We start from the raw sequence: 24,310 nt of genomic DNA, 5'->3' as shown, positions 1-24,310 counted from the left end.
ATTCCTTTTAGTCAAGCTGTTGGGAGTGTGGAGAGGCTGAGCAGTGAATCCACCCAGACTGTCTCCTTTTGACTCTTTAGGAGGAACTTTTTGGAACAGTTCATTTTATATATGTTTATTTGACAAAGCCCTAAAATATTATATATCCAGTGAGTCTCCTCCTGCACAGTTTATTTAAGTCAAGTAAACCTTTTTAAGGTAAGTTCAATCAACCTGAGCTACTTTCTCACCCCGTGCTTTAATTTGAATTATTCCAGCTGCTTCTAAAATTGTCTCAGCAATACCAGGTGAAGGCAGAGCTACCATCAGCATTTTTTTTTCTCTCTCAGATGTAAACTCTGTAATATTTAAATAATATCTTGCCTTCAATCACCCAAATCATTGTGTGCCTTTATAAAATCACTCTGGGACAGGACGAAAAGACCACTGTTAAAAGTATTAAAGGTTCCTTGTCCTGCAGCAGGTTGTAACTATAAAAAAAATTTAGTAACACCAAAATTTAGGGGTTTGGGGTCCTGTTGGGTTTCTTTGCAGCTTTGGGGGCTGCAGAACTGATCCTGGCCCCGTGTCCTGGTCCCAAGGGATGAGTGGGAAGCAGCTGGACCATGGGATGAGTTCCCTGTGCCCACAGCAGTGCAGAGCTGCTGCTTTAATTCTGATTTTTGGGTAGTACCTCCATCACCTGCTCACTGGCTGGGAAGTGTTTTGCCTTGAGCTTTTCAGCTCTTGCAGTAAAAAATCCAAATATCCAGGATTTCCCCCCTAAGAATCCAAGGGAAGGGTTTTTAACTCCTAAAAATGCCCCCTCCCCAGGGCAGGGTGGGCACAGCTCCAGCCTCCCAAACTGTGCCTAATCCAGATCAAGACACCCTTTGGGGTGTGGGGGCACATTTTTTGGAAGTTTTCCTATAAAAATATAGATATTCAGATGTTCCCTTAGCAATAGGGTTTCTCTAGGATCCTACAGAACATTTTGGTGCAAATGGCACCTCCTTTGTCCCATTATCCCCTTATTAATCCCCCCAGTATTTTATGGATACTTTTCCTGAAATTATGCAACCATTTAACAACATCAGCTTTTATTCAGAGCTGCTCCAAGCTGTTAATTGTTTAAATTCACCTTGAATTTTTCTCTTTCAGACCTGAGGAAAGTGTCTGTGGCCTAAACCCCTCCTTTGTCTCGCCCCAGCTGTGCCCGTTGGCCTAAAAATAATTAAAAAAAGAGGTTTATTTTTCTCTACAAAGCTGTTTTCTGCTCCTCAACCACGAGGCCAAGGCCCAGGGCTTTGACCATGAATAAACAAGAGCTGCAAATTAGGAAATTATTAACTGCCAGAGGTCAAGATTCTGGAGGTCTTGCAAGTGAAGATGTGGAAGGCAAGAAAAGAAATCGGGTTTAAAGGTAGAACCTGATAAATTTGTGGGTGGGAATAGAGCAAAAGAGCTTTTCCAGTCTTAATTCTGGGTGATTCCACTTATTATTTATGGTCAATATTAATGGACAATTGGTTGTTCCCAGAGAAACCACTTGTAATTACACTTTCACCATCTTTTCCAAGGTAAAGTGGTAATTCCAGAGGAATTTGGAGCTTGGATTCTTGGATTGGAGTGAGCCCTGACTCCCAGGGAAGCTGCATTTCCAGAAGCTTCCCAACATTTCCAGTGAGGAGTCCCCACATCAACCTCTCAGCTGGGAAAAAAAATCAGAAAAACTGCCCTAAAATCACCTCCCTGCTCGACATTTTGATGCCCTTTTATTGCTTTTCCCTCCCATCCCTGAGCTAGGAAAGTGTCTGGGTTAAGAAACCAGATTCCAGGGATTATTTTGCCACTTTTGGAGAGGGAAAAAAACCCCCAGGAGGCTCCAAAGTTGTGTTGGAGTCCTAAAGGAACACCAGGCTCTGGTCACCTCTGCTCCAGTTCTTTACACTGGAGACCTGCTCATCCAAATATTTTTGGAACATGCTGCCCTCAGGAGTGAAGTTTGGGCTCTGCCCAGCTGGATTTGCCAGGGGGAAACACGGTTCAGGATTCCAGGTGGGGTTTTTATCCCTGGAAAATATAAACAATGAATTTCCAGTGCAGGGAGCAGACAATAACTGTGGCAGGATCTGGCTGAGCTGTTTGGGATCAGGGAATTCCAGAGCATCCTCCCACTGTCTCCACAAGGAATTATAACACACTGTTTCTTCTCAAAACAGGAGGGATGAAGGACAGGAGGCACATTTATTGCTGTGGTGTGTGTTTTGTTTTTAATCTCACAGCTGCAAATCTCATTCCTGTCAAGCACAAAAGCTCTTTTTTTGGTTTAAAATCTCCTTTTTAAACCTTTTTTACCCCTCACCGCTCCAAATCTCATTCCTGTCAAGTGCAAACCTCATTTTCCCTGGGTGTAAAATCTCCTTTTTAAACCTTTTTTCCCCCCCTCACTGCCCCTGTGGACATTCCTGCCTCTCCCTGAGGTTGGTTTTAAGCTCCTTGCCGTGGTTTTTTGCCCTCAGCCCCCTCTCCCTGCTCGTGCCCCCAAACATCCCGGGAGGGGAGAGGTGGCATTCACCCACATAGCTCGAATTCCCAAATTCCTGGCTGTTCCCTTTGGAGGTGCCATGTGCCTGCCTGTTTTTGGAGCTCACATTCCAGCTGCCTCCTGGCTCCTTCCCTCCCGAGTGACACTAATGGTGACACTTCCACTCCCCAGACACCCCAAACTTCCCCCAAACCGTAAAAACACAATTTATGCAAACAACACACGTTCAGAAACGCTTTTTTTTTGGGGTGAGTTACATTTTGGGCACCTCAAACTTCCTTTTTTGGGGGCTTGTTTATCCCCCAGCTGCGTTATCTGCCCGACACTTTACTCACACAAATGCCATTCACCGCCGGGCCTGAATCAAAGACAGGGAATGTTCCCTCTCTCCCCACGTTATTTTTAGGATACTAATGTTTACTAAAAGGGAATATTAATCTTCTTTGTTAAAAAAGGGAGCTAAATTTAGCAGGAGGCAGTTGAAGAACCGTGGAGCCACCGGGGTGGTGTTGCTCTGGGATGGTTTTTGGGTGCCCACTGACCTTTCTGCTGCCCAATGTGACTCATCCCTCCTGCAGCTTTCATTCCCAGATTTAAATCCCTCACTAATCATAAGACATTGTTGATGGCCCCAAGGTTAGGCCAAGGTTCCTCGTCAGAGGCAAGGAATGAGAGTCATTTTCACTCAGAAACATTGAAATTTGGGTTTTTTTATTCTTTCCAGAACGTTGGGTGGCTCCTTCTCCGAGGCCTGGGGAGGTTCCTGAACCCTCCCTGGAGGAAGGTGGATTTTAATTGGAAAGAAAAATGGGAGAACATCATGAGAGCAGCACTTTGTGAACCTCCAGCAGCTCACAGTGAGGAAAATTTGGGTAGTGGAATAAGGAAGTTAATTAATGTGATGTTGGGGTGTCCTGTGCAGGGGTGAAGTTGAACTGGATGATCCCTGTGGGTTCCTTCTGACTCAGGATATTCCAAGATTCCATGAAAAGCCTGAATGAAGAACAAGAGGGTGAAGGGAATAAAAGTAGCAGATTAATCTGAAGGGAGAGGGAAGGGAAAAGTGGAGCCCAGGGGCAGCCAGCTGGTTAGGGAGGAATTCCAACCAGAGATGGAGGAATCCTTCTGGATTCTCAGTTCCCAAAATATCAGATTACACAGGTGTTTTACTCCCCACACTGCTCTTCCCAAACTTTTCCTCCCTGGAGCCCTTTGGAGCTGTTGACTGTGATGCTCCAAGAAAGGCCCTTCCCTCGAGTCCAGTGGAATTTTGTGTCATGGAATTCATGCCTAGAGAGGCAAAAATGGGTAAAATATGCAAGAAATGCCCTATTTGGGGATCTGTGTGGTGCCAGGTAACCATTGCAGTAATTCCAGGGATAAATCTTTACAAAGATGCCAGAAATTTCCAGTGTCACTGGACAGCTGGAATGTGTTTGGGGATGTTTGACATTAAATTATATTGCTGTAAATTAAAGTAGCAAAGAATTAAAAGCATTTTTAAAGAGTAACAGAATTCCAATTTTTTATCTCTCTGGTTTATATTCCAGGAGAGGAAATGTCTAATTTTACTCCTCACTTTTGGCCAGTGTGGACTGTGCTGATGGATGAGAGGAGAGGGAGCAGGAAAATGAAGGAGGAGAAGGAATAAAACATGGAATAAGTGCTGAGGTTTTTCCCAGCAAACACACAGGGAAGGAGCTGAGCTGGGAAATGTGTTGTCAGCATGACATGATCCATCCAACATTCCCAAATATTCCCAGGTAGGTTTGACAGGCTCTTCCAAAGCAGCCTGAAGAGGGAACAGAGAGACAGCAGAGGGAACTTTCCCTTCTCCTGCTGTCAAAATTCCTGGTTGGAGGTTTCCCTGGCCCTTGTGCCTCTGGAATTCCCAGCCCACCATCCTCCCACTGCACCTGCCCCTTTGGAGACACTCCCTGTCCCAGGGGGAATTCCTGAGGGGAAGGATTCTAAGGAGAAGCCCTTTGGGTTGTTGGAGCTCAAAAAAAAAAAGGAGCCTCAAGAGAAGAAATAATTCCTCTGGGCTTGGGGAGAGGAAAGGAAACCACAGGATTCCTGTTTCTCACCCACAGGAGGTGCATTCCTGGATAAATTATCACTTTTACACCTTCCTACCAATTCTAAATGTTACCAATAATCTTTCTGCTCTTTCCCACATCCTTAGCACTCCTTCCCAGCTTCTTCCCAATCCTTCCTCCCTGTTTTCTGCTCCATCCCAAGCCCTGCCAAACCATCCTGGTGGATTTTTGGGGGGTGGGATCTCTCCACAAGAGAAGGGGTTAATAAATAAATAAATAAATAAATAAATAAATAAATAAATAAATAAATAAATAAATAAATATTTGGAATTTAGGACAGGGTTCATGGTGATAGAACCATTAATCACTAACCTTGATTTGTTTGCCTGCAGCTCCATGAGCTAAAAACAGTCTGAGCACAACAATTCAGGGAACTGAAACATTTTGGCCTTCCAGGAACAAAAACAATGTCGAAATGGGGCGGGGTGGTGCAAGAATCACCTGTAATTTCTCTTTCCTTGCCATTCCAGCTACAAAATCTTGCTCTTACACCTCACATTTGGGCATTATTCTGCCCAAAGACTGGAGTTTTCTGGGGTGGATGTTCCGTGAGGGCCTGAAAACCCACGACTGGAATGTGTTGGCTTCCTCTCCTGCTCCAAATCTCTTCTCCAAACTCAGCTTTTCAGCAGCATTCCCTGATTTAATCTCCAGCCTGGGGTCACTCAGGGAAACCCAGAGCTCTGGAGCCCGTGGGATTGTCAAACAACAGCTCAAATCAACAGCAAGTCCCCAAATCACCCAGGAATTAACCCAAGGTGACAAACTGAGGGATCAAAGTGTGTGTTGGGAAGGGAAGGAATGTTCCACCACTTTCTCTTTTCCACTCGGGTTATCCCTTTGTTTTCCTCCCCTGGGGGGTGATTCACTTTTTCAGGGATGAATCCCAAAGGATGGGGGGGTGTGTGGTGTAAAACTGGATATTCCCAGAGCAGTGGAGGGGGAGAAACCTCCCCCCAGAGTGATTCATCCCCTCCCAAGGCAGGTGAAATCATCTCTTGTCAGCCACTAAACTAATTTTAGGCTCAGCATCTCATTTTTAGGTTGATAAAACAAGGTGGGATCTCACCCCCTCACTTGGAGTTTAAGTGTTCAGGGGGGGAAATTCTAATTGTCTTAAACTGGGAATCTTTGGCTCCTCTTTGTGAGGGATCAGGATCAGCCACTCTGGGAATATTCTGGGAATATTCTGTGCCATAATTAGCACAATCTTGAATATAATTTCATTCAGGAGCCTCAGTGAAGGGAAGAACCTGCACGTGGGTGAAGAGATTCCCACTTGGATGACAGTTTAATTCACAACTCGTGTGACAGGAGAGATTCCAGCACTGAGGAGGTGGGAAAACACTGATTTGTCACTCCCTGATTTGTCACTCCAAGTGCAAAACTGAGGTCAAAACAGGAAGGGATTTTTCTGCTTTGGAGGAAAAAACAAACCAGTCTTTTAAAAACTATTTTTACCTCGCTATGGGGATAATTTTTCTTATTTTTTTTTAATTTTTCCTACCTTAAAATTAGAGCTTGGTGAGGAAGCAAATGTGAGATCCAGAAAGGCAGCAGGAAATTTGGGTGGGTTTCAGGCACCAAATTAAGATTAAATGAGGCATGAAAATTCCATGGGTGGAATAGAAAAACATCTGGAAAATTAACCTGACATTTTGTTAATCTTAATCCCAGGTGCCACCAGCCTGGATAAAAGGAATATAAATTAATATAAATATATTTATCACTTGTAGTGTGAAGAGGAGTGAGGTGAGTGCCCAACTCATCCTGAAAGGCCTTCCCTGTTTCCCAGGATGATCTTTTTTGGCTTTTAAAGTCTGATGAATGTAAAGAGTAATATAAAAAATTGCAGCAGAATGTAAAGAAGAATAGAAAATTGCAATAGGGAGACCTGTATATTCATATTTTCAATTCATTAATTGACATGTGGTAATAACTTATCTAAACCCACTTAAACAGCTCTAGCACCTTGCTCTAAATACTTCATTATTTTTATAAAATAATTTAATATAAAATTAACATAAATTATTTTTATAAATTTATAAATTTTATATAAAACCATAAAAATTTATATTGAATAAAAAGTTTATTGGGATTTGGAGTTTTTTTTCTGTTTAAGCAACTCTGAGTTGGTTTTTTTGTGTTTGTGTTTGGTGTTATAATTTAATTATAATTCTAATTTAATTCCCAATCACGTTCCTAATTGGATTATAAAAGCAGATGTAAAAATAAAGTGTGATTAAAAAAAAAACTTGAGACAAGTGGAGTTGATGGGAAGGAAAGCAATTTTTTCCATGACTCTTTGCTAAAGCTGAAGGAATCTGAGAAAGATCATCCTCCAGAATAAAAGTTATTTTTGCAAAAAAAAAAAAAAAACACTTTGAGATGTTAATTTTGCAGTGTCAGAATTTCCAGGGAGGACTTTGAGTGCCTTTCTTCCAGGGAACAGCATCCAAAGGAAAAAATGTCCATCATATTTTCCACATGGAGCCAAAGTCTAAATAAAAGCTACTGACAAAAAGAAAAAAAAAAAACAGAAAAAAAAAAGAGAGGGGGATGCAGTTTTGCTGAAGGATTAGTCTCATTTTAATTGAATATCCACAGATTTTTATGGAATAATACAAAGCAAAAAAAATCTGAATACATATTGAACAGAGATCTAGGTCTGCTACCACCAACCACCTAATTACAAACACGGTAGAAAAATGACATTTCACACGTTTTGTTTGTTTGTTTTTTTTACAGGTCGGTTTGGGTTGAAAGGACCCACTGGAAAGGAAAAATAAAACAAACCTGAAATTGTGAAATTGTGGTTTCTTGCCATGGTGAGTCAGAAAATTCACTTTTACCAGTAACATGCTGCATTTCTGCCTGCCAGGAAATCAGGGAATACAAAAGAGAAAAACATGTGCTTGTGTGTTCAGAGCCATTTTTCTGTCCCCCTTTTCACCCCCTGGCAGGTTATTCCCACCTGCCTTTCCTTCACTCCCGTGGTTTTTAATCCCTAGAGCTCTAAAAAAAAGAAAAAAAAAAGAGGATTTATCACCTTTAAAACTTTTCCCACCGGGGTCTCTCATCCAGGTGTTTGCCAAAAAATGGGATGGAAAAAGTGCCATGAGGGAAGCTCTAAATATCCACTCACATTTACACAGTACTGTACAGAAAAACTTGGATTGGATCCAACTGGAATATACAGCAGCAGCCCAGTTTGAATTCCTTGTGTCTTCCTTGTGGTTCGGGATGAAAATTTGTCAGATGGTCCCAAATCTGGAGGATCCTCCATGAAAAAAATACCAACAAAAAACCAGAGTAGTTCTGGGATCTGAGAAGTGCCTGGGACAAAACCTGGAGGAGATGGGAAGGTAAAATTCCCAGCCTGGAATCAAGTGTAGAGGAAGAAATGTGATTTTTTTTTCGGGCTGTGAAGTTCAGCCGTTAAATCCACCCCGAGGGAAGAGCAGAGAGATTGTTGTGAGCATAAAACAACTTCTCCTGCAGCTCAAACGTGGCTTTCCATGGATTCACCATGGAAAAAAACCCACCTCCTTAGGGTGGAATCCAGGAGCAGAAGCTGTTTTGTACAATACACTGAATATTAAGTCCAAATATTGATCCTCCAGAGGTGGTTTTCTGAGGCAGAAACGAGGCCTGGAGCACACTGGGGACACTGGCCAGTCCAGCAGCATTGCTAAAGGGCTGCAGGGGATTTAATTTTAAATTTTAAACCTATTTTTAGGTCTCTATTCCACTCAAAGTTATGATGTAAATACACTTTTAGCAGCAACAATTCAGGTTTATCCACACCCAGCCGAGTTTTGTCCCTCCATGTTTGGGAAAGGGACACCAACAACTTTCTGTGGTTCTGTCCAAGAATTTGTAGCTTTTTCTTTTTTTTAGGCAAGTAACACCTAAAATCAGTGTCTGAAAGAAGGGAATTATTTTTTCAATTTGTTGCAGTTTTTATATTTCAGCTTTAATTTATCCTTTGTGGGCTGCAGGTTCTTCTCTGTGTGGAAAAGACACATAAACATCATCCATCCATCCATCCATCCATCCATCCATCCAGGAACATAAAACTTTAGACACTCATAAAATCCCTTTAAAAAATTAAAACACAGTGCATACCACTCCCTCAGAAAGTGCACTTCTTGAAAAAAAAATAACTTCTAAATTGACTTTTGTGTATTGAAACAACTGACTGAGTTGGGATCTTGAGGTGAAAATTGGTGATCTCCCCTTTCCACGGCTGAAATTCCCTTTTCCTGAAGGAACTACTTGGGAAAAAAAATGAAGTTTCATCCTCACATTCCTCTGATTTAATTTTTTTTCTGACAATGTAGGCAGAGTGTCTTTGGAAAGAAAGAAAACAACCCAAAAACCCACATCCTTGTGGGGTGGAGTTTGCTGAGGATCCAGAGCCTCTCTGTTCTTCCAGGGTCCAAAATTGAAGGAAATCAAAGTTTCCTGATCTTCCACATCCATGTTTTCCAGAACAGCAACATTTTCCATGAGGTTGTGAACGTTTTTAATGGATTTGATGCCCACAAAAGCTTTCTAGAGTTGGATTTTTACATCATTATTAAATGTTTTATCTGTTTTATTCACTGTATAACTGCAAACCTCCCTTGCAGGGCCCGACTGCACCGTGTCCTCTGTGGAAAGCTGATGGGTTTTTTGTCTAAATTCATTAAAAAACAGCCTCAAAAAGAAAAGAGGAAAACCAAATTTAAGTGTTATCAGTCAGGAGATGGTGAATTCACAGAGACCACGAGGAGGTTTGTGATTGCTCCTGGTTGGGAGCTCAAATTAATTGAATCAGGAAAAGTCCTTTCCTTAATTTCAGTGGGTTGCTCAGCCCCTCTGACAGAGCCAGCTCTGCAGATGGGAATTCTATTTGGGAATTCTATTTGGGAATTCTCTTTGGGAATTCCTGGCTGCTGCTGCTGCCTCCAGACAGTTCCCTGGCTGGGAGCTCAGCAGGGAGATGTCACTTGGCAGAACCCAAAAAAACTGAAGGTTTTTGGGGTTTTGGGGGGTTTTTTCATGCCCAGAATTCACTTCATAGAATCCCAGGATGGGTTTGGGAGGGACCTTAAAGCTCATCCAGTTCCATGAGCAGGTTGCTCCAACCTGGCCTTGAAATCCTTTGTCGATAACAATAATAAAAATAATAATAATAATAATAATAAATAAATTTAAAATGATGTTTCCAGAAAGCTGTGGAGCTCGATGCTTGTTTGGTGCTTGTTATTAACATGCCAGTGAGATGGAATGGGGAGTTTTTTTTGCCATCTTCACCCATCCTGGGTGGGTGCTGTGGGTGCTCTGCTTTTCATGCAAAGGTCTGGGCAGCAAATACATCCAGTATGAGAACGGGTCTCAAAGGAGAACTAACCTTAAGAATTATATATTTGGTGCTTCTTTGTAGCATTCAGGGAAATAAAGATCTCACCCGTGGTGAAATCTTTTCTTTTACTCAGTGAAAGGAAAAAAAAAGAGCAGCTTTGTGTATCCAGAGGGATCCATCCCTGCCTTGAGGGAAATCTTGCTCAGCCAGAATTCTCCTGGAAATATTCTTGAAGTGGTGAAACAGGCAGGTGAGTCTCCATCTGCAGGTGTCTGGGAGGGGTTTTACCTGATCCCAGAATCCCAGGATGGGTTGGGTTGGAAGGGACCTTAAACTCATCCAGTCCCACCCCCTGCCATGGGCAGGGACACCTTTTGCTATCCCAGGTTGCTCCAACCTGGCTTTGGACACTTCCACCTGGGTCTGGTGAAGTAACTTCCAAATAATTTTGGCCAAAGAGTTGTTCCTTAATTTACTTTTCCCTCCCTGCTTTGCTCACAGGATCCTCACGAGTTCCCAGATCCAAATTCCCAGAGCCGACGTCACACCTGAACCCAGTCCCATGCCCTGCGTTCTCCAGTGGGGGGGGATATTCCAGGCAGGAATGCTGATGGATGAGGGCCCTCAGGAGGGAAACTTCCACCATTTTAGCAGCTTGTCTCTGCAGTGGGAGGTATTTGACAGGGAGTGATTGTCCAGGGCCGTGCCATCGAGACGAAGACGAGGCGTGGAAACTGTTCCCATGGCTCCTCCCAAAGCCAGACCTTCTCGGGGTGTGCGTGGAGAAGATGCCCTCAGGAAGGTTCTGTGGAGGCTGCCATTCCATGGGGGACTCCTTCAGAGCTCCCAGAGTGCCTTACACACCAGAATGGAACAAATCAGGGAAAAAAAACCCCCAAAACGTGGCATTTCCCCACGGGAATGAGGACTGAGGAGCTGGCAACGACTTTGCTGGGACAGCCAAGGCTGGAAGTGCTGCTGAGGCCGGTGGGCACTTGGTATTTTCAGGAAGAAACACACACTGGCTATAAAAAGGAGGGAAAAGCTCTTTTCATTGCCTGTATTAGTTATTCCCTGGGCTCTGGGGCTGTTGGGGAGGAACCTGGGGTTGCAGCTTTAAAGCAAAAACGTCTCCGCGCTGGCCAGCAGCGAGTTCAGGTGGGTTTATAATTTAACCAACAAAATAAATCTCTTTCTGGGCTGGGGACTAATGGATTAGAGGGTGCTCTTAACTTACTACAAGGTGTGTATTTGCACTGTGTCACAGCTCTCCACAGACCATTCCAGAAACACGCCAGAACCTGTCCTGAAAAGTGCTTTTCTTGGCCTGCTTTGTTTCGTGGGGTGGTTTTTGTTTGTTTGTTTGATTGTTGTCCTTCTTCTTCTTCTTCTTTTTTTTTTTTTTAAGGTAAAATGTTTCCAAAAAAGGTTAAAGAGCTTTGCATCTTGGAGACAGAGGAGGCAGGCTCTGGGATCTTACAGGACTTGGAATAAGATGGTGACAAGGTTTTGTCCCAAAAGGTCATTGCCGTGGGTGGCTGCCAGGCTGTGTCCTTCCACTCCATCCATCCACCTCCTGCTCCCATTCAGGACATACTGGGAAGGAACAGAGAGAGACAGGAGTTATTTTTAGGCAGCAAACTGAGGTAAAACTTTTTTATTATTCCCACCACGTCCAAAAAAAAACGGGGTAAATTTGGGTGTAATCATTTACAAAACTGTCCTGGGGACAAACAAATGAGGCAATTTGTGGCAGAGGGGCCCATTGGGTGCCCAGGAGTGGCACCAGGGGGATGGATCCTGGGTCTAACCCAGGCTGGGCTTTCTTGTTCATGGATTACAAATGCCACGAAATCTGTCCCGGAGACAAACAAAGGGGGAGATCCATCCAGCTCAAACCTGGTTTCTTGATCCTCTCCTGGAGGCACAGGCCTGCTGGGAAGAGAACCAGCACAACAGTGAGTGAATCTCCTCCACAAACCAGTGCCCCTCTCTTTGCCCTGAGCTCCTCTTATTTCTTGCAACAATTCAATGATCAAAACTCCTTTTCCTCTGGGAAAAAGGCAGGAATATTCCCTGTTCCCCCCTCAGGAGAGTCAAACAGAATGAAAAGAGAGGCTGCATCGCTCTGAAGCAGAGCCAAAACCAGGCCAAATTCTCCTGGTGTAGGATTTTGGCACTGCCCTTCCCAACCCCTCTAGAATTTTCTTTCCCATCTCAAGTTACAGCCCCAGCTCTGCCCCCTGTGCCCACAGGGAGAGTGTCCAGCAGCAGCAGCAGCAGCAGCACTTGAACCCTCTGCATTGCTCCACCCTGCAAATGCTCCCCCTGAATGGCAGGAGAGCATTCCCAGGGCCTCTGGCTCAGCTCTGGGATCACTCCCTGCACGGAGCAGGGTCAGGAATCCTCTGGCAGAGGTGAAGGTTGGGAACACCACAGTGCTGGTGGCACCCGGAGCTGCCCGGGAGAGGAGAGGCTTTACCAGCTCCTGAACACTTTGGGAGTGTCCTGTTGGATCCAACCATCTCCTGGGGGTGTTCCCAATCCATGGGGCTGTTCCCACCCCCAGACACTGTTTGAGCTGAGGGATAAATCAAACAGAGTCCTTACCTTTCCCTCTCGGCCATGTCTTGTTTCTCTTCTGCCCTGTAAACACAAATCACCTTTGGAATCATCCTCCTGAGGTGAACAGTGGGAAGGAGGGGAGAATCCAGGGCCCTTCTGGGGTGATGGAGAGGAGAATCCAGGGCCCTTCTGGGTGATGGATGGACCTTGGAGAGGTCAGCAATGGTCTCCAGTCCCTGGGACCCCCAGCCCTGGTGGCTCTCGTGCTCCAGGAGCTGGGCTGGACAACTCACTCAATCCTCCCAAACTGGCATCTCCCACTCAGGCACCAGCACCAGGAGGGGCTGAGGCACCTGTGCTGACCCAGTGGGTCTTTCCTTTCTCCTTCCCTGCCTCTTGTTTTCCCTGGAATCATCCCTGCTCATGCCCAGCCCTCCCAGCAGCACTTCTGACCCCAAAGCACCGGGAAGGGAGCAGGTCTGGAAAATGAAACCAAACAAACTGCACAAACTGAAGTCCCTCTCCATGCCACTCCACAGGGATGAAGTGGCTTTTAAAACAAGCACAAGGGCTCACTTTAGGGTCAGTTTGCTGCTCAAATAGGGATAATGTGCCTGTTTTATACAGAGAGGGGTGTCTGATGACCTTTGGGAGCACAGGCAGTGTGGGATGAGGATGTGTGGGGTTCAGAGGTTCTGTGGATAAATAGCCTTCTAATCTATGGATAAATAATAACCTTTTAATCAAGCTTCTCCCTCCTCCAGCTTTTACTGAGTCAGAGAAAATCAGTGCAGGATCTCGGGGTGGAATTTACTGGTTATAACACAAATAGTGATGGGAGAAAGCAACAACTCCCCAAGAAAATGAACCCACTCTCCACCCTACCTCCCTAAAAATTAATTTTACCTTTCTTTTCTGGCCTTGATCCTCTCTTCCTCATATCTGCAAGAAAGAGGAAATGTTCTTTAAATGGAGATTGTTCACTCTTAGTAAAATACAATGTTTGCTCTAAAGGTGACAGGAGCTCTGTGCTGGCACAGTGTGAGACATGAATGGGACAAGGTTTGCCCCAGGCAAATCCATGGATTTTGACTCAACACAAGGTGGGATGTCTGTCCTTCCCCTCCCCAGAGCTGCCCCAGGGCCCCTCTGGCACTCACTGTAGGACACAGTCTGGGATCTGCACGTGCTCCATGGGGATGAGCTGCTCCAGCTCCTCCAGGGTGTGGACGTACTGGATCTTATTGATAAACTTCACACTGGCAGGGAGAGAGAAACAGTGCACCAAGGAGGGCTTGGAGTGATGTTCCCTCCACAGGAAATCAGGGGTTTCCTGATGGAACCTCTGCACCTTTGCCCACCTCCCCCCTAAAAGCCAGGGGGGGAATCTAAAAGCTGTGATGAGACCCCACGTTACTGCCCCTCCCAGTATCTGCAGGAAGCAAAAAGGACACAATTCCCTCACTTCCCAGCAAATCCTCACGCCCTACCCACTGGGACAAACTCTGCTCTGGGTCCAGACCACCCCAGTGTCTCCTACAACCACCTCTGGAATTGTCCTTGGAAATGTCAGAGAGAAGAAGGACAAGGAAGGAACAGCCTCACCTTGGCTGCTCCTGGCCTAAAGATGAGCTTAAAATCTGATTTGTGAGATTAAAGCCAGGGGAACATCACGAAGCTGTGTCAGGGGGGATTTAGGATGGATCTCAGGGAAAGGTTCTTCCTCCCCAGAGGGTGGTTGGGCACTGACCAGACTCCCCAGGGTTTGGTCACAGCCCCAAGGCTGCCAGAGCTCCAGGAGGGTTTGGACAACGCTCTGAGGGACAGGGTGGGATTGTTGGGGTGTCTGTGCAGGGCTAGGAGTTGAACTAATGATCCTTGTGGCAGCCTCTCAACTCAGAGTATTCCAGGATTCCAGGATTCCAAACTCAGCTGAGCCTGGGAATGTTCTGCTCACCTGATGAAGGGTCTGGATATGGCCAGCACTGTCCTGATGAACCACGACGGGTGCACGATGATCAGGGCTTTGAGGTTTTTACGGAGCCTGGGGAAAAGGCAAGGCACGGAGTCAAATCCAGAGGACATTCCCTAAACTCCCCACACCCTTTAGGAAGCCCAGCCCAGCCCAGAGGCTGCAGGACACTGCTCTGCTCTGGGGCTGTGCCAGCCTGAGCTCTGCCAAGGGGCTCGTGAGGAAGGAGGGGGGCAGAGGGCAGGAGGAGAGCATGGAGGAGGTCAGAAATTTGGGATAGAGGAAGGAATTACAGACTCTGGGCAGTGAGAAAGGAGGACAGTCATCTGGGAGTGCTGTGAGGAAGCAGAGGAAGAGAAGTGAGGGTGGGGAGGCCCTGGCACAGATTGGGCAGAGAAGCTGTGGCTGCCCCTGGATCCCTGGAAGTGTCCAAGGCCAGGTTGGAGCAACCTGGGCTAGTGGAAGGTGTCCCTGCCCATGGAGGGGGTGGAATTGGATGAACTTTAAGGTCCTTCCAACCCAAACTGTTTTGGGATTCTGTGTGGGGAGAAGCCTGGGAAGAAGGAAGAGGCCACCCCAGCAGGGTTCCCACCTTCTGTCGATCATCTGGTAGCATTTCTTGAGCCAGCCCAGGCCCGGCATCCTCCGCCGGGGCGTCGCCCCGTTCAGGTACACGATCATGTAATCCTCAGCCACCAGCAGCTCCAGGCTGCTGATCACGTACCTGTTGGGTGAGCAAAAGGGACAAGAGACTGGAAAAAAAACCACCCTGGAGCTTTCCTCGAGTGTTTCACCCCGAAATGCCTCCAAGACTCTTTCTTTGCAGGCCTTGGAAGAGGTTTGGATTCTCCCGGCGCCTCTGAGGGAGTGCCCAGGGATGTGTCAGTGCAGTTCAGGCACTGATGGACACCCCAGCTCTGTTCTCTCCCAACTGCTGAACATCCCCCACGTGCTCCAGCCTGGATGTGAGTCCATCACTGGCATCATTAACCCGGAATGTTTGAATGCTTTGACTTATTGGCCTCGGAGCCGGGGCCGGCGACGCTCACCCCGCTCTGCAGCTGCACACTGGGGATGTTTGGCCTGGATTCAGACTATTCCCAGCTGATGTCCCTGATGCAATGAGTGCAGGGAAACCCTGGAGATGCTTCCCTCTCCCTCCTCTCCCTCCCAGCCACTCACAGGAAGAGGTTTTCCATGATGTAGTGGTAATCAGCCAGGTTGCTGTCGGGGAGGTAACAGGCAGCAAAGACAATGATGGCATTGAGACCTTCTCCGTAGTATCCTGGCAAAGAAAAACACGGGCAACATTGTGAGGTTTTCCAGGGAAAGATGTAAGAGCTGAGGGTAAAACAGAAGGAAGTTGTGTTGTCAAATTTGGGCCCAGGGCGGTTTTTGTGTCTCTGTCCAGCTCCAGGTGAGCTTTGTCCCTCTTTGGACCTCCTTCACCAGGAGGTTTCCTCCTGGTTTGGGCTGTAACGTGTGTTTGGTGTTCAGGGAAGGAATTTGGGGGTGTCAGAGCTGGGTTGTTCCTTGGCTTTGCTTGGATTTTGGAAAGAGCACTGACTGTGCTCTGTTAACCTTTGCTGTCCCTCTGGAGCAGCTCAGGCACCAAGCTGGAGGGGTTCAACCCCCCCAGACCCTTCATCACTGCCCACACCAGGCCTGAGGGTTGGGAACAGCCCCTCTCTCTGTCAATTCAAACCCCACTGCAGCAACTACACTTTTAGACCCTTTTTAGAGCAGTTTTTAGCCCGATCTGGGCGCTTTTTTCTTCTTATGTGTAACTTCACAAAACAGCAAATTTTCCTATGAATGGGAACCAGACAATCCTGGAATCCTTGAGAGAGACACCCCCCTTGAGGCAGGACTCTCTCACCTCCGTGTGTCACCACTCTCATGTAGGGTTTGATCATCTGGAGGTCGATCCTGTGCTCCTGCTCCCCGATGATGACGGTCCTCCAGAGCCGGCCGTTGGTGGCACTGCCCTCCTCTGTCCCCCCGTCCCCAAACAGGTCTGCACTGTCCCCAGGCATGTTCTTGGCTGTGGCTACGGGAGTGTCATCTGGAAAAGGGGCAGATCTGCCTTTAATCTAATGCAGGAAGAGGCTTTGGAGACAAGAACCCCGGGGATGGTGCTCGGATCGCGTTCCACCCACAGCTTTGATCTGTGCAAGTTTGTGGGGCTTAATAATCCTGCTCTACTGCCAAAATGTTACACAAATAAGCTTAAAATCTCCTTTTCCTTGTCAACCCTCCACTGCTGATGGTGAATTGTGTCAAAAGTCATCAAAATGAGGCTAAAAAACCACCCCAACCCCTGCAAAACTCACACAGAACCAGCCCTTTTTACCTTCCCATTCCAGTTCGTTCCCATTGCCCAGGAATTCGAGGGAATCTGTCTCATCAGGTGTTTCAATATCATCCACATTAATATCCAGGTCATCTGGAGTGTCCAGGAAGTCATCAGAGAGGATGGAGCCTTCACTCTGGTCCAGGGAAATGTTGATTTCAGGTGCAACAAGTGTCTTCCGCTTACGATGCGCCCCGTTAAAATTTAAAGTATTGGGGGGAGCTGGAGTTAAAAGGAAAACAACTGACAGGTTGTCCTGGTCCTGGATCCTTCCTCATGGATATCCCAGGTTCTGGGCTGGGTGGTGGATCAGGGACTGGGAGGCACTGGGAGTGGCTGGATGGAAGTGCCCGTGTGAGATCCCTGTTTCTTGTGAGATCCCTATTTCTTGTGAGATCCCTATTTCTTGTGAGATCCCTATTTCCTCCCCCAGGAGATTCAAATCTCTGCTTGCTTTCTTTTCCCCCACCCCCCAGGAATTTTTGTGGCTAATCCAAGGGAAGTGGCTCTCTCTCTGACTGCCAGCTGCCATTCCCCTTTGGATCGTGGAGGAGGCAGGATGGTACTTACAGGATGTGTTCTCATCTTCTGTGGGGCTTCCCAGTGACTCCATCCCTGTCTCTTCTGGGAGAGGTCTGCAGGACATGGAGGGAAAACACAGGAGAGAGCAGGTGATGTTTAGGAAAAAGTCCCTCCATGGCAGACAGAGGAGAGAATGGGGACAGCAGGGAAGGACACACAACCCCTCGTGTGCTCTGCCCCTTCCCTTTTCCCAGTAAACTCAACCTGAGGGATTCCCTCAGGGAATTTGCCCTCCTGGAGTGCTGTGCAATCCCTAGTAACTTCCAAACTATCTCTGCATTTACATCCTCATCCAGCCAAGATGGAAAATCCAGCCAGGGACACGGGAACAAATCCTGACCCCGGAAGAGCCTGGCAACATCCTCATTCTCCATATTATCCCCATTTTTTTCTCTGTAGGAATTCAGAGGATCCCAGCCCAGCAAAACTTTCTCCAAAGGCCTTCCACAACCTGGGAAACAGCTGTTCCTTGGAGGTGACTTTGCTGGAGGGCAGCTGATGTTCAAGGCAAGGACCAAACCCCGTGTGTGACCCCAAATTGTCATCCCCACCCTCACCTCCAACCCCGTTTGGTGCCTCCCAACCCCTGGCTGAGCTTTGGAGGTGGGTTCATTCCATGCCAAGACCCAGACACCAGCATTCCAACCCTTATTTTGGAGCCAGAGGGCGACCCAGCACTCCCTTTCCTGGGCAGAGGCTGGGATGTGCAGCCTCTCCTGCACCCTCCTGGTCCAAAGCACTGTCCCTCCAGCCCTGGGCCAAAGCCATCCATGGATTTATAGGTCAATTTTCCTGGACAGATGTTAAAGTCAAACCACAGCACGTGGCTGTGACCCTTTGGAAGCTGCTGGAATTGCTCCTGACCCATCCTGGGGTGAGTGAAGCCAGAATTTGGCCCCAGTACTACAGTGCTGGTGGCTGAGCCTCAGGCTGCCCACCCTGAGCTGGGCACTTCCCAGATGCTTTTCCCTTTAATTTGAGCTGGGATTCATGGCTGTCCCTGGCATTATCTGGGTTTGACACTCCTGGACCAAACCCCACCAACCTCTGTGACAAATTCGTGTTATCAAATCTCATTTCTGGGAGCTCCCCCTCCCCATGAGGGGAAGGGCTCCTGCCTCCAGCTGTAAAATCCTGGTGCTGGGACAGCCCTGGGATATAACAGGGGGAGAATCCAGGAGTTTTAAGGATGAGGATGGGCCTGTGAGGAGGCTGGTCCTCACAGTGACACAGAGAGGGAGGTGACAGAGGCAGGACCAGGCCCAGCTCTGCCCTGCAAAGGCTCCTCTTCCCGCTGCCATGACACCAGAGCCACCCGCCAAATTAAACCCTATAAATATGTAGATTAAGGGATAATCCTCTGCTCCCTGGTTATTGTACATTTATGAGAGCTGAGGACCTGAGCCCGGGCACGTGCTCCTTGTGCAGCGCCCGGAGCCACGATATTCCTGAGCAGCCAGGAAGATATTCCTGAGCAGCCAGGAAGACCCCTCGGCCCCCTCCAGCTCCTCCTCCCCCCTTCTGCTTTTGTTCCCCCCCAGGCCTGGCTGGTTGTTTATCCATTGGGAGCACAGTTTGGTGACCCAGCAGCCGAATGGGAAGGGGAGGGAAGGGGGGGCAGCTGCTCCCGAGTACGTGTCAGCCCGGCAGCTGCTCCCTCATCCCGGGATTCGTGTCAGGACAGCGATTCCAAAGCCGAAGGGGAAGAAAAAAACCCTTCCTTACCTTCCCCAAGGCTGCTCCGATCGCTCCCTCCCGTGTCAATCCTCCTTCCCCCAAAGCGCTCAGCCCCAGATCCCAAGATTCCAGGGGAGCAGCACTTTTCCTAAGGGTTGGGTGCCACCATTTTGCTCCCTGTCGGTCCCTGCTTCCCTCTCCCAGCCCCTTCTCCAGGGGCCCGGTGGAGCGGGAGCGCCGGGATCGGAGGGATGAGGGATACAGTGGGATCGGCGGGATGCAGGGAGCGGGCACCCCGGGATCGGCGGGATGAGGGATGCAGTGGGATCGGCGGGATGAGGGATGCAGGGAGCAGGCACGCCGGGATTGGCGGGATGAGGGATGCAGGATGCAGGGAGCGGGATCGGCGGGATGCGGGATGCAGTGGGATCGGTGGGATGCAGGGAGCGGGCACGCCGGGATCGGCGGGATGCGGGATGCAGGGAGCGGGATCGGCGGGATGAGGGATGCAGGGAGCGGGCACGCCGGGATCGGCGGGATGCGGGATGCAGTGAGCATGCTCCCGATCCCAGCCTACGGCATCAGCCCCGCGCTCCAGCCGAGACACAACGTCTGGAATAAACCTTCCCGGAGCAGCAGGAGGGAGGATCCTTCTTCTTCCCCTCCCCGCTCCCTCAGGGCCGTGACATCCCACCTGCCACGCAGGAGCTGCTCCTGCTGCGGCTCAGCTTTTCAGGGAGGGAGGGATGGGAATGTCTCTGCTGAATCCCAGATCCTCGTCTAGGATGTGGTTTTTCCTTTTTTTTTTTTTTTCCCCCTTTTTTTTTTTTCCCCGTGGCAAGATTGGCTAATCCCAGCCAGGCAAAAATAGCTCTGCAGCAAATCAGCTGCTGGAGAGCTGCTGTCCCACATGCAGCAGCTTCTGCCCTATTATTTCGCCGCTTCCAGGGGGGGGAAGCGGCTGGAAAATGGTAATTTGTTTATTTTCGTGCCGACTGGAACCCAGCTGGCCTTCCCTCCTTTGCCAAGGGGCTGTTCAGGCTCTGCCTCACTTGCATCATTCCCGATTTAATCCCTCTGCAGCAGCCTGGGGAGCGTGTCCCCAGCGCTCCGGCCTTGTCCCTGTTCCCTGCCCTGCTGCCCAGATCCCTCTGCCTCTTCCCAGGTTTCATTCCCGAGGCAGGAGCGATGACACCCCTGGGTGGTGCTGAGGGCTCTGCAGGAGAAATGCCTCTGGAAGGCTTGGCTGGCTGTGGGAAGTTTGTTGCTGGCACGGGAAGTGTGGGACAGAGCTTGGTCAGGTTGGTGCTGGGCTGGCCAGGAGCTACACCAGCTTTATCCCAGATTCCCTAGGAAGCTTTGGATCAATGTTTTCCTTCCTGTGCCTCACTTTCTATACTTCTCTGAGCAACCTGGGCTAGTGGAAGGTGTCCCTGGCCCATGGCAGGGGGTGGAATGAGATGAGCTTTAAGGTCCCTTCCAACCCAAACCACTCCACGATTCCTATCTAAACCTCCATTTCCTTTCTATACCTCTCTCTCTCTCCTTTCTACTCCATTAAAACCCTGTTGGCACAGCACTCCAGGGAAGCCCGAGGCTGGCAAAGATCCACCAGCCCAAAACTCTGCTCTCAGAGAGAAATCAAACCCCTCCTGGAAACCCAAGGGCTTGGCTGAGCCCACCCTGGGGGCCAGCGGAAGGACAAGCCGTGTCCTGGGGGCTGGGAGACAGAGGGGCTTAGAAGAAGGATGCAGCTGGAGCTGGGATGAACAGAGCCAGGCTCATCCAAGTGCTGGGATGAACAGAGCCAGGCTCATCCCAGTGTTGGGAAGAACAGGAGCCCCTTTCTTGGTGGGCAGGGGCCGTACGTGCCCACGGCACACACGGCACAGTGTCTGGGAATACTGGGGCTCTGTGGGGTTTGGATGCAGCTGGAGCAGGGTGGGACAGCCCTGGAAGCCCCTCGGGGCTGCAGGAAAGGGTTGGGAAGGGCTCTGTGTGCCCAGAGGGATTTAGAGCTGGATCCCAGAATAGCTGGGGTTGGAAGGGACCTCTGGACATCACCCAGTCCGACTGCCCTCCCCAGGCAGGGTCACCGAGGCAGGTGACATTCCAGGTGGGTTTGGAATGTCTCCAGAGAGGGAGATTCCACTCCCTCCCTGTGCAGACTCCTCTCCCCCTGGGTTTGGGGGACAAGGCTGGGAATGGGGGCTCTGCTCCCTCAGGGGGTTCGGAGCACTCCGAGCTCACAGGGATGTTTTTTGGCACCTCTGCAGTGGCTGTGAGGGTGGAAGGTGCCACTTTGGCACCTCCTGTCACCCACACATCACTTCTCACAAGGTTGGCACCCATTTGGATTCACTGCATCCCAATGACTCTGCTTTCCCTGGCAAATTCCTGGCAAAGCAGCATTGCTCTGTCTGGGGAGACACTGCCTGAGTCAGAGGCTGGGAAGGAGTCCATCCATCCATCCTTCTCTCTATCCATCCATCCATCCATCCCTTCCTCCCTCTATGCATCCCTCCATCCATCCATCCATCCATCCATCCATCCATCCTTCTCTCTATCCATCCATCCATCCATCCATCCATCCCTCTCTCTATTCATCCATCCATCCATCCATCCCTCTCTCTATCCATCCCTCCCTCCCTCTATCCATCCATCCATCCATCCATCCCTCCCTCCCTCCATCCATCCATCCCTCCCTCCATCCATCTATCCCTCTATCCATCCCCACATCCATCCATCCATCCTTCCATCCATCCATCCCTCCCTCCCTATTTCCATCCCTACATCCATGTTAACCTCTCTGTACTCCACACCCCCTCCTTGCCCTACACACAGAGGGTTCCCAAAAGCATCCCAAAAATTTTCCAAGCCCTCAGAGCAGCTCCCAAAACTCCTTTCTCCAGCCAACTCCCCCCCCTGGAGTTCACATTCCCGTTGCCCCTGGATTCCAGGGCATGACCCACACTCTCCTCTCCATGCCCTGGGAGTTTCTCACGGGAAGAAATAAAACTCTCCCTGGTTTTTTGGGGGGTTTCTTGCAGGGAACAAACCTGGGGAAATCCTCGTCCTGCCATTCTTCCTTCACATCCACGTTTTCCATCCGCAGCGTGGCTTCCGTGGTTCCCATCGCGCTCAGGGAAGGGCTGGAGGCAGCAGATCCCTCAGGGAAGGGCTCAGGCTGGAATGTGAAGGCACAGAGGTTGGCACGGAGCATCCTGACCCGGGAGCAGGTACCTCTGGCACCACATTCCCTGGAGAAGCAGCGGGAGAGCTGCTTGTTTGGGGAAAAAAGGAGCAAAACGTGGGATTTTGTGGCTAAATCACACATTTGGGACCGGAAAGGGGAAGGGAGGTTGGCCCTGGGTCAAAGCAATGGATCCCAGCTCGTGTCCCTGGGGATCAGCACTGCCTGGGCTCACATCCACACCTTTTTTCCTTGTGGCTTCTCTTTCAATCCCAATCCTGATATAAACACCTCTGTGGAGGGAGATGAGATGTGGCTGAGAGGGCAGAGCAGTGTGAGCTCCTCCCAGGCTGCTCCCAGCCTGCTTTGGAGGCAAATTCCATGGTGCTGCTCTGGATGGAAGTTACAGGCTCTGGCTCTGCAGGGAAATTCCTGCCACTGCTGCCTGCTCTGTGCTCCATCCCTGCGTGTCCCTGCTCCCAAAGACACCTGGAGGAGGAGGAGGAGGCTGCACAGGGATGCTGAGTGTCCTTCCACACCCCTGAGGGATCCCCATCACTGCCCTGCTCCCAGATAAACCAACCCAGACTCCAAAAAACTGGAGCAGCTCGACTGGAGGCAGGGTGGGGGGATGTTCCCAGTCTGGGCCTTCTCCTGCACTGGTAGGAACGAGCTGAGATCCAGGAATCCTGGTTTTCACCCACACTGACCCCCCAGGGGCACGAGGGGCCCTTAAACCACATTTATATATTCTTTTTTTTGCCTTCACTAGAAAGTTTCTGCTCCCAGACAGCAAAAATTGGATGTTTGTCCCTAATTCCTTGGGCCTGCACCTGCAGCTCCCAAAAAAAGTCTGGCTCAGGACTTGGGACCAGTCCCAGCAGGCCCAGCAATAGTTGGGGAGAGCAGACACACCATTCCCAGCTGGATCCTGCCCTGAGGGAACAAGGTCAGGCCTGACCTTCTCTAGAACATCCTCAGGTGGAATCAGCTCCTGTGCTGGGCAGGGGCATCATCCCACCCACCGCAGGATGGCTGGGAATGTTCCTCCTGGCTCAGCCTTTGAATTATTCCAGGCACTGGCTGGATAGGAACATATTCCTGCCAGGATAAGGGATGGAGGGTGATTTCCTGGGTGGATGGGGCTGCTCTGTCCATCCCCCAGGGCAGGGACATCAGCACCAAGCAGGGTTTGCCCATTGCTAGGAGGCTCTTCCCGAGAGCCAGAGCTTTTCCTGCTTCCCTTGGAGAGAAATCTCTGTGAATTTTGCTTTGAAGGAACGAGGCCTGAGTAAATCCAGCATCCCTCTGTATTCCAGGCCCTGGAATCAGCAAAAAAAGAGCTGGCTGTCAGCATTGCAGGGCTCTCTCCCTGCCCGGATCTCCCAGAATCCATCCTGGATTCTGCCCCCCCCCAGCCCACACCTGGCTCAGGGGGTGCCCCCACCTCTCCCAATTTTTTATTTCCTTGAAATTCAGACCAAATAGATCCTCTGGAGCTCCGGCAGAGATCCCACCTTCCCCCTCCCTCCCCGTCAGCTGCTTTCTGCCAACCCTGGAGGCATCATGGAGGGAGGGAGGGAAGGAAAGGAAAGGAAAGGCAGCGAAGCCAAGCCCGGGCGGGAGGATTTTCCCGGTGTGCCACCTCTCTCCCGGCCGGTGCCCTACTCACCGCTGCCGGTGCTCAGCGAGGAACAAAGCTGATGCCGCCCGTCTCCCGGCTCGGCATTCCTCCCGATGGGAGAGAGCGCTCAGGAGGCGCAGCCCCTGGATCCGGATGGAAGGCGGGGATGCATCCAGGTCGGCTTCTCGCAAGGCATCCGTGGCTTTGTGCTTCGCTCGGGAAAGAGGGATGGATGGAGGGCAGTTATTTGTATTCTTCCATGGCTGCTGCTTCCTCTGCCGCCTCCCTCCCCTCCCCTCCCTTCCCTCCCCTCCAAGGTATTTTATTCCGATTTTCCGCCCGCAGCTGGCTAAGCCTCGGCTGCCCTA

General features: G+C 49.5%; 2 protein-coding genes across 4 annotated transcripts in view; one reads left to right on the top strand and one right to left on the bottom strand.

The window, feature by feature from the left end:
- Nucleotides 1-11,352: 11,352 nt before the first annotated feature.
- ATCAY (ATCAY kinesin light chain interacting caytaxin) lies at nucleotides 11,353-24,295 on the bottom strand. 3 transcript variants are annotated; one of them, XM_051769280.1, is made up of 13 exons: nucleotides 23,991-24,295; nucleotides 22,185-22,312; nucleotides 17,437-17,501; nucleotides 16,867-17,088; nucleotides 16,393-16,578; nucleotides 15,696-15,798; nucleotides 15,106-15,237; nucleotides 14,499-14,585; nucleotides 13,702-13,800; nucleotides 13,448-13,483; nucleotides 12,587-12,622; nucleotides 11,876-11,911; nucleotides 11,353-11,572 (listed from the first exon to the last, which is right to left on the bottom strand). In XM_051769280.1, the coding sequence occupies exons 2-13, from the start codon at nucleotides 22,259-22,261 to the stop codon at nucleotides 11,563-11,565; spliced, it is 1,089 nt and encodes a 362-aa protein (XP_051625240.1). In that variant the 5' UTR covers nucleotides 22,262-22,312; nucleotides 23,991-24,295; the 3' UTR covers nucleotides 11,353-11,562. The 3 variants fall into 3 exon arrangements, with proteins under 3 accessions (XP_051625240.1, XP_051625241.1, XP_051625242.1); XM_051769281.1 differs by having other exon boundaries at nucleotides 11,876-11,908; XM_051769282.1 differs by lacking the exons at nucleotides 22,185-22,312; nucleotides 23,991-24,295 and adding an exon at nucleotides 19,174-19,224.
- The window catches only part of LOC127461454 (uncharacterized), a 30,405-nt gene continuing 17,611 nt past the window's right edge, over nucleotides 11,517-24,310 (top strand). The window contains exons 1-3 of the mRNA XM_051769279.1: nucleotides 11,517-11,622; nucleotides 17,848-17,973; nucleotides 22,241-22,364. The gene's annotated coding sequence lies outside the window, so the exon portion shown is untranslated. The remainder of the gene's footprint in view (nucleotides 11,623-17,847; nucleotides 17,974-22,240; nucleotides 22,365-24,310) is intronic.

Source organism: Manacus candei, unplaced genomic scaffold, assembly GCF_025592945.1.
Source record: "Manacus candei isolate 608988 ecotype Guabito, Panama unplaced genomic scaffold, ASM2559294v1 h1tg000106l, whole genome shotgun sequence".
Classification (NCBI taxonomy): Eukaryota; Metazoa; Chordata; class Aves; order Passeriformes; family Pipridae; genus Manacus; species Manacus candei.
This window is presented reverse-complemented; position numbering and strand designations above follow the sequence as displayed.